At 48.9% G+C, this 17,202-nt stretch overlaps 1 protein-coding gene across 4 annotated transcripts; it reads right to left on the bottom strand.

Annotated features, from left to right (window-relative positions):
* Positions 1–2,540: 2,540 nt before the first annotated feature.
* Positions 2,541–14,198, bottom strand: Pomk (protein O-mannose kinase). Of its 4 annotated transcripts, none has more exons than XM_048456471.3 (6): positions 14,127–14,198; positions 9,830–9,907; positions 9,361–9,428; positions 7,962–8,106; positions 6,817–7,100; positions 2,541–4,291 (listed from the first exon to the last, which is right to left on the bottom strand). In XM_048456471.3, the coding sequence occupies exons 5-6, from the start codon at positions 7,090–7,092 to the stop codon at positions 3,521–3,523; spliced, it is 1,047 nt and encodes a 348-aa protein (XP_048312428.1). In that variant the 5' UTR covers positions 7,093–7,100; positions 7,962–8,106; positions 9,361–9,428; positions 9,830–9,907; positions 14,127–14,198; the 3' UTR covers positions 2,541–3,520. The 4 variants fall into 4 exon arrangements, with proteins under 4 accessions (XP_048312428.1, XP_048312427.1, XP_048312425.1 ...); XM_048456470.3 differs by having other exon boundaries at positions 9,372–9,428; XM_048456468.3 differs by lacking the exon at positions 9,361–9,428.
* Between the last annotated feature and the right edge of the window lie 3,004 nt (positions 14,199–17,202).

The following is a 17,202-nucleotide window of genomic DNA, read 5'->3' as shown; positions in this document are numbered from 1 at the left end:
GAATCATTGTGGCAGACCACAGACCCCATGGGGCTCTACGAAACTCTTGAGAATATCATTCATGGCGGCTGGAGAGATGGCTCAGCAGTAAAGAGCACTGGCTGCTCTTCCAGGGGACATGAGTTTGAATCCCAGGACCTACACGGCAGCTCACAAGCGTTTGTAAGCCCAGTTCCAGGGAATCCAACACCCTCCTCTCCTCCGTCAGTACTATAACAAGTGGTTTACAGACATACATGCAGGCAAAACACTCATATATATAAAATAAATAAGAAACACAAAAAGAACATAACTCATGATGCTAGAAGAATGCTTACCGCTCTTGCAGAGGACCCAGGGTCAGCTCCCAGCACCCACATCAGGAGCCTCACAAACACCTATAACTCCTATTTCAGGGACTCCAATGAATGTCGCTTTTATGGTCGTGTATTTAGTTATTTATTTTTCATGTTTTTGGCTTCTCCCTTCTATATGTGAAATAATAAAAATCGATTTTTTTTTTTTTTTGGTGAGACTTTTAAAAAAATGTGCCAAGCCTTTGAGAGCCCATTCACAGAAGCACAGAAAGGCATGCAGGAGACCACACACTTCACCAGTTAGAGCAACACTGCTAGCCACGTTTCGCTTCTGATGTTTCTTTTTGGAATTTGTGCCAAGTACCAGTTCCTCCTTAGGGTGCCGAGAGGCGTAGGTGAACACTGCCCGTGTCGTAGGCGAGGAACTAGGACTTTGTGTCCTACATCCTCATTCGTATTCAGCGTCCTCTCCGGGCTTTGAACTTCCGAATCATTCCACTGTAAAGGCCCCTGAGGTCGACTACAACTGCCCTCATCAAGGGAGAGGACCAGAAACGTTCGGCCTTGTGGTCACTTTTGAAACTTTTCCCTTTGCAAAAGACTGAGCGGTGAGGACGGCTGGAGTCTCCCACTGCGCAAGCTCAGCACGTTTCGTCACTTCCTGTTCTTAGATCGCGCCCTGCTACCACCCTGTCACACACTGATCTTCCTGTTTCTATGGTTTTAGACCGGGATGATCCAGATACAATTATGTAACAAGTCATCCTCTATGAGCAGCTTCTTCCACGCAGTGTTTAGTGTTTTCAAGGCTTACTCACCGTAGCATGCAAAGCAATGTCATTCTTTAAGGCTGAATAATATTCCACTATATGGATATATATACACACACATATCTACTTTATTACTGACCAACATTTGGGCTATTTTTTACATTTTGCCTATTATCAATAATTGAACCATCAACGCTCTGAGATAATGTAAACATGTTTTCATTATTTCAGTCCTCCTGAGTATGCACTTGGAAGAACTGCCGGGTCATGTGATAATTCTATTTAAACTTTCTGAGGAACTAACCGCCTGACTGCTTCCCCAACATGCTTTTGCACTGTTAAGTTCCCACTAGCAAGACAGTAAGGGGTCCAATTGCACCACCTCTTGGCCAGCACTTATTAATATCTTTACCTGTGGGACCCTCACCCCTTATTCCCAAAGGGGCAAGAATAAATTTCCCAGCAGAATGTTTTCCCAGGAAGATATCCCTCTCCCACCCAGGATATTCTGAGCACAAGGTCACTTAGCTCAGCCCAGCCAGCCACCTGGTACAGGCTGATAAAGATGGCCTAACTCAAGAACAGTGGCCTTGCTCTAAGAACAAGGAGAAAGCAGACTTTAACAAAATGTGAGGGAGCAAAAGTCCTTGTACCCATGCCAAAGCATCTTCAAAGATTCTCTTTGTAGTTATGCCTTTAAAAGCTTACCCCACAGAGGAGATACAACTCCTCTCTACCTTGTTGTAACGGGGATGGAGATGAGTTCCAAACATGTTTGTATTATGCTGATTAAACCTTGCTTATTACGGTCTGGGCCTCTCTGGTGGTCTCTCTCTGGGGGTCGTGATCTGGGCACAACAAAGCCAGTGGGTTTTGGTGGAGTTTTGTTTGTTTGTTTGTTTTTTATGTTTTTTGAGACAGGGTTTCTCTGCAGCTTTGGACTCTGTCCTTGAACTAGCTCTTGTGGACCAGGCTAGCCTTGAACTCACAGAGATCTGCTTGCCTCTGCCTCCCAAGTCCTGGGATTAAAGGCACGTGCCACCACCATCTGACTTGGTGGAGATTTTATAAGACAAGAAACCCAAAGTAAATGGAGCACCTGTGTGCTTCACAGAGACAGTTCAGATACCCTGGGCCAGCTCACCCCCTTGTCAGCCACAGGCTACAGAAGACAATACAGTACCAATGCCGCCTTCTTCTTTCGCCTGTGATACTTTCCTCTCAAGGGGAACATGAGTCTTGAACAGTGGTCCCTGTAAGAGTGGAGAAACACCAGGGGCAGCAGCTTGGGGAATCAGTTACAAATGAAAACCCTTGGACTTTCCTCTAGCCCTGTGAGCTAGAGACTCCGAGGTGTGCTCTGATCTGTGACTCCAGGTGGCTCTGTTGCCCGCTCAGGTTCAGGGGACACCTCCTGAGTAGCCACGAGGACACACAGACTCTCTCATGTCTCCCATAATAAGGATGCTAGCACCACAGGAGCGACATTTTTATTGGGGTGGGGGCGTGGACAGGCGGGATCGTGGTATATAGCCCGTGACAGGCCTGAACTCTTAGTTTCTCCAATCTGTTTCCCAGGCGCCAGGGTTACAGGTGTGCACCACCATTCCTGGCTCCACAGTTTTTGTTTAAGGTGTTCAGTTGTGCAAGCCCAGGGAGGCTCGACACTTTCTGGTAAGAGGAACACTGGACACGAAACGCTCACTCAGAAACCGCAGGTCAGCACCATCCCAGGCAGGTAAGGAAGTTCCCGCAGCCTGCTGTTCCCAGCAGTCCTAGCCATTCACAGTTGCTCTCCAGGGCATGCTGCCACCGCGGACTTGGCTCAGTGAGAGGAAACTGCATGGAACCTTCACAGACGGTCATCTCCAACACTGACAAGGACCTCACTGACGAGGGCTGCGCTTTGGACACCCAAAACGGCCTTTGAGTGTGTGTGTGTGTGTGTGTGTGTGTGTGTATGCTACGGGTCAGATCTGAGGCTTTGCACAGAACCAGGTAAGTGCCGGACCACTGGGCTGTATATCCCCAGCTTCCAACAGGACTACCCAAATTAGAAGAGATGTTCTCTGAAGAGTTAGTGTATGTTTTTCTCCAAGTGGTCATTTAAAGATTTCCATTTCCTACCAAAATCTATAAACATGGTTACCAGGGCCGGCGATGTGTCTTCATGATTACTGTTTTACCACTCCCTTCAAACACTGTGTAGATCCATGAATTCTCTGCATCTTCAGGAATGCCCAGTGAAGCAAGGGTTTCCCACTTGGCTACTTCCATCTGGGTTGCCGGGAAAGCAGGGCACACTCAGATGTGCAGGCAGATGTGGAGGAGACCCTGCGTGGCTGAAGAGCCAAAGTCAACAAATCGCGAGGTTCACGAAAGCACTTCCATCACCAAGAGTGGAACAGCTGGGATGCCCTCCAGCAGTCGCGTCCATCACTTAATGGCCTGTCCTTACAGCATCTCCTTCGTCTGAGACATCACAGAGTCTCTGAGTGAATGTAAAACCTTCTGGTAAGTGTCCAGAACGTCCTGAGCCGTGGGTCTTTCTGCAGGGATCTGGCTCTTACATGCCTTATGGATATCAAACAAGTGGAATCGAACCATATCGCTGCCTTCCACGTGCCCCAGGAGGAAACTGGAGACATCTGGAATCTTCCAGATGTCAATCTTCTCATCATAGGAGGGCATGAGGTCATCTCGGAAGGGCGTGTCTTCCCCATAAGGCCACCGCTGCTCCGGAGCCACAAAATCCCCGTGGAGTTCCCTGTGGCCACACTTCACCAGGACCCTGGAGGCGTGGTCCACCAGGGGCAGCGCATCCAGGTCATTAGCCACAATGCTGAAGTTGCTTGTCAGCAGGTACTGAGACAGCGTTTTGGGCAGGTCATTAGAGTCACACATGACCCTCACGCCCAGGGGGCTCTGGTGTAGGTAGTTGATGATGGCGACGTACTCCACGGCCAGCTGCAGCCGGTGCTGCCAGGTGTTCACATCCTGGTACTTCGAAAGGTTTAGTGTTTCTTCCAGGTTGCTCAGCGAACCCAAGGGGTGATACTCGGTGAGAATAGTGCCGTCCTCCTCACAGTAGCCAACCAGCGTGACCACGTGCTCGCTCTGCAGAGACTTCAGCATCTGCAGTCCGTGGAGGAAGTCGTCCTTCATCTCCAGCCTGGTGAGCCGTGAGAGAGCGACTTTGTGCTCATTCCACTCGGACAGAAAGACCTGAAACAGGGCCACGGAGAACGTCAGACCCAGGCTTCCACCAAAGCCCACCGAGGCACAAACACCTCCTAGGAGGCAGGCATGGTGCAGAGGACGTGGAAATAAAGCAGATACGGTCCCGTCTCTGCCATCCCAGAGCTGTGAAGGCAGACACGCGGCACTCAGCAGGGTGAGCCTCTAACTGGGGTGGGGAAGGAAGGAAGAAGGAAGAGCAGGGCCAAGACGGAGGCCACGGACTCTTCCAAAGGTTACCCAGAACCCGAGGGTCGCCGTGGACCGCAGTGGGGAAGAGCACAGCCTGCTCCTGGCTGACAGAAGGGGTAGGAGGACCCAAGATGATTCCCAGATGTATGGCTCAAGGACCTGGGTGGAAAGTGGTGCCATCTACTAAGAGGGGGAACAGCAGGCCCCACAGAAGATCATCAACCATTCCACACCAAGCCCACTGTAGTGGCACATACTTGGAATCCCCAGCTCAAGAAGCTGAGGCAGGAGGATCATGAATTTGAAGGCTATACAGTAAGACTCCATTCGGAAGGAAGAAACAAACAAACAAACAAGAGTCCCACTCAGGACGTTCCGACATGCTCAGAGAACTCCAAGTGGAGCTGATAAATAAGCCATTGACTGCACGGTTCTGGGAGTCGGGGAGAGACAGGCCTCGAGAGAGCCATCTGGGAGTTTATTAAATATGCAAAGGCAACAGAATTAGCCTAGGTCTAGATATAGAGTACATCTAGAGACACAGACAGCCACCTCCTCAGCTTCAGCACCACTGCATTAGTCCAGACAGCGGTCTCTCGAGGGACAGGCCTGTCGTGTGTGCATCCCCAGCTTCCGCCCCACCGAATGCCAGGAACAACCCCCTCTCCAGCAGTGACAACCACAGGTGTCTGTACACACTGTCATCCACTTCCAAACTGCTGCTGGTTGAGATGGACCATCAGCTGGCGGACGAGGAAAGAGAGGAAGGTAAAGGAGTTCAAAAGGAGCCAGGGACGAGGAAGACGCAAAGCAGGTGATCCTAGAACGCCGGGGTCTAAGGACAAGAAACCCCTGAGTGCATGGCTGCTGAAGGGACCAAGAGGAAGGCAGTATTCAGTCTGAGGTTTCCTGGTGTGTGGAGGCCACACGGGAAAGGATGACAGTGATGGAGTGCGCGGGAGGTGGAGGTGGTGAACAAGCTTTCCCATCACAGAGGCAGAGGACGGGCAATCGAGAGAACGGAGCTTCTATCTGTAAATTCTTTCTGTAAAGTGTACCTTTTTTTTAATTTTGACACAGGGTTTTTCTGTAGCTTTGGTGCCTGTCCTGGAACTAGCTCTTGTAGACCAAGCTGGCCTCGAACTCACAGAGATCTGCCTGCCTCTGCCTCCCAAGTGCTGGGATTAAAGGTGTGCGCCACCACCGCCCAGCAAGTGTGCTTGTTTTTACACGGATGGGAAAGGATGGGGTGGGGAAGACTGGTGATCCCAGGAGGGGGACCACTCTATAAGCAAAGTTGCCAGACTCAGGATGATGCATGCAAGGAGGCACACGGACCTCACAGAAAGGACGAGGACGCTGTCTGCATAGCCTTCTGTCTTCACGATTCATAAAATAAGATCTTTAGCTAAGAGAACAGGTGAGCATTTGGAGAAACGTTTGTCTCAGAGTAGGAGTGGATCACTGAGGCCTGGTGTGCTGTGCTGAAAGCTCAGACCCCTCCTTAACTCTATAACTGTCTATCACGGTTGTATTTTCTTATATAACTATTTAACTTTGCAATTGAAAACAATATACTCTACAACTAGGCAGCACACTTTTCTTTTTCACTTATTATCCTAGGAATTTTCTTCCTGATACTAATTGAAGTTCCTATCTATACATAATGTTACACAATTGACTGTGCATACATATACATACACACACACACACATACACATATATTGAGACAAGGTGTCACCCACAGGTTGGCCTTGAATTCCCTACACAGCCACGGGTGGCCTTGAAGCAAGCACTCCTCCAGCTGAGCTACATCCCCAGCCCATCTCCTGAAAGCCTTCCCGTCTCCCATCCTATAGCACTCACACCTGCCTCCCTCCTTTCAGATGATTTCACTACACATGCCCAAGTTCCCGATCAGAGACTCCAGTGCTCAAAGACAGAAACACAGGGCCGTCACGGCTCCTTTTTCTGTCGCGTGTTTTCAAGCCCATATTCCACAATGTTGCTCAGGCTGGCCTGAAAGCCCCCACCCCAAGTAATCTTCTTTTTTTTGTTGTTGGTTTTTTTGAGACCGGGTTTCTCTGTGCAGCTCTGGCTGTCCTGGAACTAGCTCTTGTAGACCAGGCTGGCGGCAAACTCAGAGATCTGCCTGCCTCTGCCTCCTGAGTGCTGAGATCAGAGGCGTGCGCCACCACAGCCCAGCCCCAGGCAATCTTTTTGCCTTGGACTCCCAGGCACAGCAAACGTCACGGCACCTGGTGCTAAACAGTTGCCCTCCCAGAGCTGTCAATGAGGACAGCGCAGACATGGACACTTACTCTCTTCACGGCTCCTTCCCCAACGCGCCTCAGCTGCCTCACTTCCGTCCTCAGCTCCTCACAGGACAACCAGCGCGAGCAGTTTCTCATCCGCCCCATCCTGAAGTAACCATGAGGACAGCGCCTGGGGTCCTCAGGAGATCGAGGGGAAATGAAAAACCAGTCGAGGCAGAGGTAAAGGAGAGCGTTCATAAGGGCCAAGGAGAGCAACAGCCCAACGCTCCGGGGGACTTCTCTGTGGGTGAGACCTTTCCTGCTTCCATGTTGCTGTCCCATGTCAGCTCCTACAACAGAGCATGAGACAGGGAGTAGCGTCATTGTCTATGCTGATTTCCACAGGAGTGTTCGGATGCCACCAGTGGGCTGAAGGTGGTCACCATCACTCGTGGGTTCGGTCAGGATCGGCATCACTTGGAGGCGTAAACGAACTGTGAGCTGCTCTGATAAACACTATTCTTCATTACGAGCTAAAATAGGGGTTCATCCAGACCACGTCTGGTCTTTTTTCTCCCACAAGAGCTTGCACTAGGTTGAAGGCCTGAATGTAGGGGTGCATTGTGGGACTGGGATGGAAGGCAGACAAAGGCTTAGGTAGGAAACAGACAAGGTTAGGGTGTTCTGGTGATACAGCTCAGGGAGCTTCCAGCATATGCAAGACCCCGGGCTTGAATCCTAACACAGCAACAACAAAATACTTAGGGTTTTTTCTATGGCCCAGGGGACTGAACACAGAGCCTCGGTTAAACTAGCTGAGCACCGTATCCCCGAGCGATGACCCTGTGAGGAAGCAAAGCTGACTTTTCAGTGGGTGCACAGTTAGCTTTGGGGTGGGAAGATGGAGGTGCAGAAATTAGGCCCTGATGAAAATCCGGGATAAGAGTTGACAAACTTGTGAGAATAATGGTTTAATTCTAACCGTCTAAGATTTTCCGAAGAGATGACTCGGGAGACACGAGTAGCAGGGACTCAAAGAATCCAGAACAGAGACCACTGCAGGGCCATGGCAGAGGGACCTGGCAGGGGACAGACCTGGGACGGACCCTTGAGTAAAGGATGCTTGTCCCTCAAAGTGCTGGACAGAGTGTTCCAAAGTGACCATTAGACTGGGAGACATGGGGACCCAGAGTCAATCTTGACAGGAGTACCTTCAGGAGTCTCTTCTTTCTCTCAGCTGTGTCTCCATCCACATGCCTGGGACGATCAGAGTTGTGCTTGGTACCACACGGCAGCTCACAGCCTCCGTAACTCCATCCCAAGAGATCTGACGGTGTCTTCTGGCCTGTGTGAGTCCTGCAGTCACACAGTGCACAGACAAAATAAAAAAGAATTATATCTCAACGTAAAAGAATAAACTCGAGTCTTGTCCCCCAAATCCTTTTGCACAGTTCTTGTCCTCAAATAAGGAACCACCCCTTCCTGTTTCTAAGCCAATGAGGACATGGGTGAAGGGCTGTCAAATAAGGAACCACCCCTTCCTGTTTCTAAGCCAATGAGGACATGGGTGAAGGGCTGTCACAGCAACGTGACTACTTCTAACCCCAAAACGTTAGAACTGACAGTTCAGTAGCTTCGCTTAGACAACAGAATTCAACGCTGGTATTCACTCCTGCTACCACGGGGTCGTGACTCTGCAGTCACCCTGGTTTCATTCACAGGTCACTTGGAGGCCATCTGCCCATTCACCCCATACTCTGGAGTTTCCCCAGCCAACTCCTGCAGTGCTCAGATTCAGGTCACTTGTTCGTCTTTCCACGGGGACTCGAGACTCTCATCTTTTTTTTTTTTTAAATTTTTTTATGATTTATTTATCTTTTATTTTATGTGCATTGGTGTGAAAGTGTCAGATCCCCTGGAACTGGATTTCCAGACAGTTGTGAGCTGCCATGTAGGTGCTGGGAATTGAACCTGGGTCCTCTGGAAGAGCAGTCAGTGCTCTTAACCGCTGAGCCATTTCTCCAGCCCCGAGACTCTCATCTTGACCTCAGGCCTCTCCCTCGGCTCATCTTCAGAGACCGAACAGAGCTGCGGCGGCCGTTTCTACCCAGGCTGTTGCATCTGTTGCATTATCTCTTTCGTCATACTTTTTTTAAAAAAAAAAAAAACTTTATGTTAATTATCATTGTGTGCACGACGTGTGGGCATGGGCGAGCACATGCCACAGCGCATGTGTGGAGGTCAGAGGATAACTCAGTGGAGCCGATTCTCTCTTCCCTCTTTAAGTGGGTTCTGGGGATGCAATAGGCTTGCATGACCAGCACCTCTACCCACGGAGCCATCTCTCCAGCTCACCTTTCTTCATAGTCTTTAGAGGGACCAGGTGGGTCTCAACTTAGACCTTAGGACAAAGGGTTGCAACTGCTTTTTCTCTAGGAGTCAATGTCAAAATCGAGTGCTAACCGCAGCACGGATGTGAGGTGCAGAGGGGTGGTATGATATCATGCGCCGTCTCTGCCTGTGCCACTCAGCCCTGCTGCCAGAGTACATAAGAGCAGCCCCCACGGAGTATAAAAACAAACCTGTGCTTTCTCAACAAATATCTCTTACCCAACATTTACCAGGATAAAAATGGCCGGGACTACAGCTCACTGGTAAAGTGCTTGCTTAGCTCAGGGCTATAAAAAAAACAAAACAAAACAGTGGATTGTAGCTGGCCAAACCTGGCAGTAGATGATACTATTCTTTTGAGGGTGTTGCAGGCCGGGGTAATCTCACCTCATGCAGTGCCTCTGGTAGCTCTCGAGCTGCTTGCAATCCCTACATCTGTACTGCAGCCTAGACCCTTCTCCCAGCGCTCTGTGGGCTCAGTGCCCACTGTTGACCTTGCTGTCCCCCCTTTTCCCCAGCATATCTCCTTTTCGGGGCTCCCACTCTGTCGTGGAGACACAACCTACTCATCATTCATATCACAAACCACGGTGACTCAGTTCCTCCCTCCCTTGACCTCAGAATCAGCCAAGCCCAAGGGCCGCCCTTTCCTGACTCCGCTCTGGCACAAGCCGCCGGCGCCTCTTACCTGCGTTCCTACAGCTGATTCCTGCATGATCTTTCTGTGTTCCCACCCATTCTCCACACGGCAGATGGGATCTTCCTTCTTTAATAAAATGTTCCAAAAGAAAAAATAAGTAAGACTAGGACCATCTATCCAGTGTTTTGTCAATTTACAGTAGTCCTAAATATATTCCAATTTAAAAAAAAATATTTTGGGGGGAGTGGTGGCATATTGGGGATCCCACCCAGGGTCTTGTACAGCATGTGATCCTCTACCAAGCCTGACCTATGTGAAGGAAATGAAATGTTACAGATAGAACTGGAGCGCCTTCGATGCCCTCTCCATCTCCAGCCACCACTAGGCTCACGGTTATTCTCTGGGATTCTCCAGCTGGGGACCTGGGGGCGTGGGAAGAAAAGCCATTTCCTAGGTGTTCACTTCAGACCTACTGATCAGAAACAAAATCCGCTTTTCAAGTCCTCCAGGTGGTCTGGATGAATGCTAAAATCCGAGGCCCTCTGGGTGGACACAGTTAAACCGTGTCCTCCGTGGTCACAAGTCCCTGCCCATAAGCAGCTTCTCAGGCACTGTGTTACCTCCGGTATACTGGAGAGCCGCTCTGCAGCTAACAGCTTTGAAGTTCAGATTGATCATGTTGTTGTTGTTGTTTTAATTTCTTACATTTTATCTCTTTGACCACGAGGGGAGGACACTTGCCAAGGCATGCATGGAGGAGGCCAGGGCACAATGTACAGGAATCAGGTCTCTCCTTCCACTATGGATCCTGAGTGTTGAACTCAGGTTACTGGGTTTGGTCGCAAGCACCCACTGCAACGAAGCCAGCTTGCCAGTCCATCACAGTATGCTTTAGAGATTCATCCACTCCGCTTTGTTACTCTCAGTTTACGAGAGCATCATCAGTGAAAGCCCCCCACCCCAGACAGTCTCATTGTGTAGACAAACCAACTAGACCACCCTCTTGTCTGAGTCTCCCATGGGCTGAATTATAGGCATTCACAACCACCCTGGTGTGAAACAAAATTTGTACTTATTTCCCTACGAGTACATGGAAGAATTCCTGTTTGACATAGAGGGTGATCCTTCCAAATGACAGATCAAATCCTGCCCGGAATACAAACATCCAATAGTCCCACTGTGCCTTGAGGAACACGTCTAAATTCTGAGATGAGTCTTGAGTGGCTGGGATGTAGATCGTGGGAGAGTCAATGCTTAGCACATGCCAAAACACAATGCCCTGGGTCTGACTCCTGCACCAAAGGGAAAGGAAACCCCAGGAAAGTAAACTACAGAGTCCTCCAATGTTCCTCACTCCAGCCCCCAAACACTGCTTGGTGCCCAAAGAAACCCATTAGGAGATCTGTGGACCCTTAGATTGTGCTCCGAGATGTTTGTCACCTGTTCTGTTTGGTTCCCTACCATCTGCAGGGCCTGGCACAGAGCAGGGACCAAGGCACACTGAATGGACTGTCACACTGCACTTCTCTGTGTTCATGGACGTCTGGCATGCATTGTTGTCTTCCTGTGTTTCCACAGGCTCGGGAATCTGTCCTTCAGTTCTCTGTGGGACCTGCCCTCTAGCGCCTCCCATCCGCTGGTGTGGGAGAATTGTCTGTATTCTGTCAATCATATTTTAATAAAACACTGATTGGCCAGGCAGGCAGTATAGGCGGGAAAGCCAGACAGGAAGTAGGGGTGGAGCAAAGAGACTGGGCGTATTCTGGGAAAACAGGAAGCTCCCTCCGCCATTCCTGCGCAGACCACCGAAGAGGCAACAACATGTGAGCTGACAGCTGAAAGAGGTACCAAGCCATATGGCTAACATAGATAGTGATAATGGATTAATATAAGTTACAAGGACTAATAAGTAGCCTGACCTAATGGGCCAATCAGCTTTATAACTTATAGAGATCTCTGTGTGATTGATTTCTCTGGGACTTGCCAGCTGTGGGGTACCGGGCGGGAACAGATACCCCAACAAGCTGGCCCCTCATGTTACACATCCGCCATTTCTCCTACCATCCAATTGCACCAACACCACAGTTACATCTTCCAAGAGTTAAATCTCTTTCACCCCAACCTCCCCCTCATCTGACCTTTCTGTTGGGTGAATGCAAGTTTCACGGAGCTTATAGTTTTAGGAAGGAAAGGGGGCTCCCTAAGACATGAACACACACAGACTGGGCAGATGGCTCAGTGGGTAAGGTGTGCAGACCCAAGCTGAAATCCCCAGAACCTAAGAGAAGCCAGACACACCTGTGATCCCATTGTTCCTATGGTGATACCGGCGAGCAGAATCTATGCCAGCCAGACTGACCCATGGCACACCACAGAGTGATTCTGGCTCAAACAAGGGAGAGGGCCAAGACCAGCACCCATGTTGTACCCTGTCCTCCGCATGCATGCCACGGCACGTGTGAAACACACACACAGGCACACACCCTTTCCAGTGCATAGACTTTGGAGCGTAAAATTGTCAGCCCCTTTCCAGGGTTTGGCAAGAGACTTGTGGCCGGGCAGAGGAGCTTAATTCTAAATCCACACCCCCTACTCACTCTCCAGCCCCACACACAGTTTCACTCTCGGGGTCTGGTACATGTCCCCCTAAGGCTCAGTCATTAAAGACTTGATCTCCTGCTGTTGCTGGATGGTGGCAGCATCTTTAAAAGGTAGAGTCTGCTACAAGGAAGTTTCTGTCAGGAACAGCATGGCCTAGAAGGAGATACTGGGGCCCCAGCGTGTGTCTCCTGCATCCAGGATGCCATGAAGGAAGGACCACCTCCTCCATTGCTGTCTTCTCCCATCAGTTTCCCCTTCCACCATGGATCTCTCCTGCCAGGATGCACAGAATGACCACAGGCCATAAGCAAGGGTCACTCTGCAAAGACCCATCATAGAACCCTCAGGACTGAGCCCAAATAAACCCTTCACGTCTAAAAGCCTTCTATAGCAAGGTTGGAGCAATAGATCCAGGTTCAAGTCCCAGCACCCATATAGCAGCTCACAACTGTTTGTAACTCCCATTCCAGGGGACCTGACACCCTCACACAAACATTCATGGAGGCAAAAATAAGTAAACAAATCATTTTTAAAAGCTGATTATACCAACACAAGCTAACATTCAAATACTACCAGCACCAGGTACAAAATTTTGCAAGAATCATATTTTCTTTTTTTTTTTAAAAAAAGGATTTATTTACTACAGAGAAACCCTGTCTCAAAAAACCAAAATAAATAAATAAATAAAAGACTTATTTGCATGCATGGTGCCCAGGGAGGCTGGAATAGGGCGCTGGATTCCCTGGAACTGAAATTATGGACAGCGGTGAGCCATTAGGGAATTGAACCTGGGTACTCTGCTCTTAACCACTGAGCGATCTCTCCAGGCCTTAGAATTCATATTTGCAAAAGAAAATATGGTCCTCATTAGCTGGCAAGCCCTTAAGGCATTTATGTGCCTTTTATCTATAATCCTCACATTCTGAATCTCCCTAGGAAAAAAAGCAATCATCCTTTTAAACTCAACTGTTCACACAGTATCCCACAATACCAAACTCAAAACAATTCTGGGAGGTAGATAATTTCCCAGAGAAGGGAACGGACTCAAAGGTGAAGGCGCTCATCCAAGATCTACACCATGTACATGGAAGGGCTGCCTCAAATCCACTTTCTTCCTCAGGATCTTGCAAAGCTCCGGGGTTAGGCAGACTTGAACCCAGTGTGGTCACTGGAGGGGGCTGCTTAGACAAAGAAAATAAGGCAACTAAATGAACTAACAATATGCAGAATATTTTACACGATTCGAGATGCTGGTGTCACCAAGACAATTCAGGCTAAACCTCATTTTCCGATAATTATTTTAAGTAATCTGGATATTATGTCGTTAGTACAGGCAAAGAGTGGGGACGTCGAACTTCCTAAACGTCTAAATATTGGTTTTTAATAGAGGAGGGAAGTGAGGTTCACACAGAGTGGCGGCGCCCGGTGCACAGAGAGAACCGGAGAGGGGTGCTCGGAGAGCACACGGAGGGGCTGTAGGATATCACCCGGAGCGGGGTGCACAGTGATCACCCAGAGCGGGGCGGTGCACGGTGATCACCGGGAGTGGGGGTGCACGAAGAGCACCCGGAGGGACGGACGGTGCACGGTAAGCATCTGGAGGGCACCACCTGCTCCAAGACAAGGCCCAGCTGAGCCCCGGGAGAGCCGCGTCCTCCCACCCTGGGGCTGGGTTGGGGAGGTGGCCCAGGCTCGGAAAGGCCCCGCAGAGCCCCAGCCTGCTCCACCATTCCCCGGAGCCTACCTGATATCCACCAAATCCGGCTCGCGGCCCACAACGCCTGCGCGGCCGGAAGCGGCCCGAGGCGAGCGCGAGGCTGCCCCCTGGTGGCCGCCTCCCGCCGCAGCGCAGTCGCTCTCACCCAGCCTCTGGTTCTGCTGGTGGAGAGCCAGAATGCAGCAAACAGGTTGCGCCTAGCGCTGGGAATCTCAGAAGGTTGCTTCCTGATCTACACTCTTTACAAAGTGGTAGTTGTCAAAGGGTGGGTCCCAGAACAGCAGCCTGAGCAAATGTCCGAAAATCTCAAATTTCAGGTCCAAACCTCAAGCTGGATATTTAAGTGACGTGAAGGTTGGAAGATCTCAGCGTGTCACAAGTATCTGCCCTGATGTGAAATGAGAGGTGTATGGTTGTGAAATGGAAAATCAGACATAACACTACCTAATTTGTTGTTTGTTTAAAGTACACATAATATCATCTATTCTAAACTGATCTACTTTCCAGGTTTGAAATGAAGACAGTATTGCAACCCATCTGTGCTTCTTATCCAAATAATGAGTGTTAACTCCAAACATGTTTAAGGACCTGGGTTCAATTTAGGAAGCACCAGAGGGGTGGGGCAAAAAAATACTCTATAAGCCACTTTTGCCTCTCAAAATAACGTGTGTGTATGTGTGTGTGTGTGTGACTCAAAGGCCAAGGGTGCTAGATGCCCTTGGAGCTGTAGTTGTGTGAGACACCTGATACGCATGCTGGGAACTAAACTCAGGTTCTCTGCAAGAACAGCACAGGCTCTTTACTGTGGAGCCGTCTCTCTAGCACCAAGAATATTTATAGTAGAAAATATACCTGGATGCATAATAATAAATTATATTATTATATAATATGTTAATAATTCAGAAGTAAATTATATGCATTATATCTTAAAGCCATTAAAAACACTGCTTAATGAATACAGGGTTTCAGTTTGAGAAGATAAAAAAGTTCTGATGATGTATAACAGTGTGAACTATCCTGAAAGTCACTGAAATACGCACTTAAAATGATTAACGTAAAGGCTGGAGACATGACTCTGCAGTAAAGTTCACTGGTTGCTCTTCTGGAGGACCTGGGTTCCCATCACCCACAGGGCAGCTCACAACCGTCTCTAAGTCAAAAGATCTGAACTCTGAGTGCACTGCACACACGTGGTGTAGACACATATGCAGCCAAAGCACCCATACACAGAAAACTCTCCGAGTTTGAGGCCAGCCTGGTCTACAAGAGCTAGTTCCAGGAAAGGCTCCAAAGTTACAGATAAACCCTACCTTAAAAAACAAACAAACAAACAAACAAAAAAACCCATCGTTAGGGTTGAAAACTCAATCTCTACTGGGTCTCTGGCCAGAGAACTGACAAGGGTTCTCCATGAACACAAAACGTTTGCTGGGTGTGGTGGCGCTTGCCTTTAATCCCAGCACTCACAGTGGACTGACCTGCACACAAGACATCTGATTCCAATCAGCGTAGCGAGGCTAACGATGAGGGGTCTGCTGATGTGCAAACATAGGGCTGGAGAGATGGCTCGGCAGTTACTGCTCCTGCCAGGGATCTGAATTGAGTCCCTGCACCCATGCTGAGCCATACCTGTACCTCCAGCTCTAGGGAACCCCAGGCCTCTGGCCTCTGTGGGCACCAGCACACCTTTGCACATACCCACATGCACACACATAACTAAAAACAATCTTTTTAACAAAAGAAATTCTCAGTAAAAAAAAAAAAATGTAGGAAATTGAGAGACACACAGATATACTGGCAGAGTGGAGGGGCAGGAGCAGGGATTGTGACGACAGACTTAGAAGCTTCTTTTGTTCATGGGAGATGGGGTCTTGCTATCCCTTAGCCTCTGGGGTGCTGGAACTACAGGCATCTATCACCATCCCTGGCTATTTTCGTCTGGGTAGGGCCTCTTTGGTTGCCTAGACTGACAATGGACTTGTCCTAAATCTCTGCTGCTGTGCCTGGCCCACTCTGACTCTTCTTACACAGTTCCAAATAGCTTTGCTGACCAGCAGCCCCAAAACAATGTTGAGCCACTGATGACAATTTCTGAGAATAAATGCTCTTCCATATTCTAGTTTCTTATACTGTTTAGAAACTCTCATACAGTCTAGAATATCTCTAGGCTGGCTTGTTTTTTCGTTTTCATTTTTGTTTTTTTTTTTTGGTGGGGGGAGGGAGAACAAAGTCTTGCTATGTGGCCTGTCTAGCTTGGCACTCAATATGGAGACCAGGCTGGCCTTGAACTCATAGAAATCTGCCTGCCTCTGCCTCCTAAATACTGGCAGTAAGGGCATGAGCAAGCACAACTGACATCTAGGCTGTGTTTTATTGTTTTTACAATGATGCTACTGAAAAATGCATATTTTGAGATTCGGGAGATCTACACATCACAAATACTGGTATAAAATGTAAGGAAAATACAACGTTAACACCACTTCAACGTATTTTCTGTATGGAACGTTATTTCCCAGTTTACGCGGAGAAAGCTCTTCGCAGCACTGAGCTGTGGTTTGGTTGGTGTTCTAGCCCTGAAAACCCTCCATGGCTACAACCTAGTCAAGCCGCTCCAACGCCTTTGCAGCAGGTGCAGTCAAGGGCAGAGACACAAATCGTGGAAGCGGGTTTTCAGAGCCTTCAATGTGCATTTCTACCTATAACGCAAGTTCTTCCCACTCAAAGTGTTAGCTGAGCCCTTGGTCTGCTGTCGCACAGCAGGTGTGCACCGTACAAGGTGGCACAGTCCTGGGGATGGCACACAGCTCTGTGGTTTCTCGTTCCTCCCAGCCGTTTCCCAGTTCCAGTTCTGGCAGCAGCAACTGTCACTATTGTATAGCATGGGTGTGGGATAAACTTCCAGAAGATGAGGCCAGGACTGTGGGCTATGCTGAATAAATCCATGGTTTAAATTATCTTGAGTAGATTGCTTATAGCACAAAATGGACCAAGTTCCATTTTAACAAGGTCACATTTCCCTCACCACAATCACAAATTTTATAGCAGTATTTTCTTCCTCAGTTTTTTGTTGTTGTTGTTATTTTTCTTCTTTTCCTTTTTCCTC

The sequence above is a fragment of the Myodes glareolus genome, chromosome 23 (genome assembly GCF_982192425.1).
Source record: "Myodes glareolus chromosome 23, mMyoGla1.1, whole genome shotgun sequence".
NCBI lineage: Eukaryota > Metazoa > Chordata > Mammalia > Rodentia > Cricetidae > Myodes > Myodes glareolus.
The sequence above is the reverse complement of the archived record's forward strand: the minus strand, read 5'-3'. Positions and strand labels throughout refer to the sequence as shown.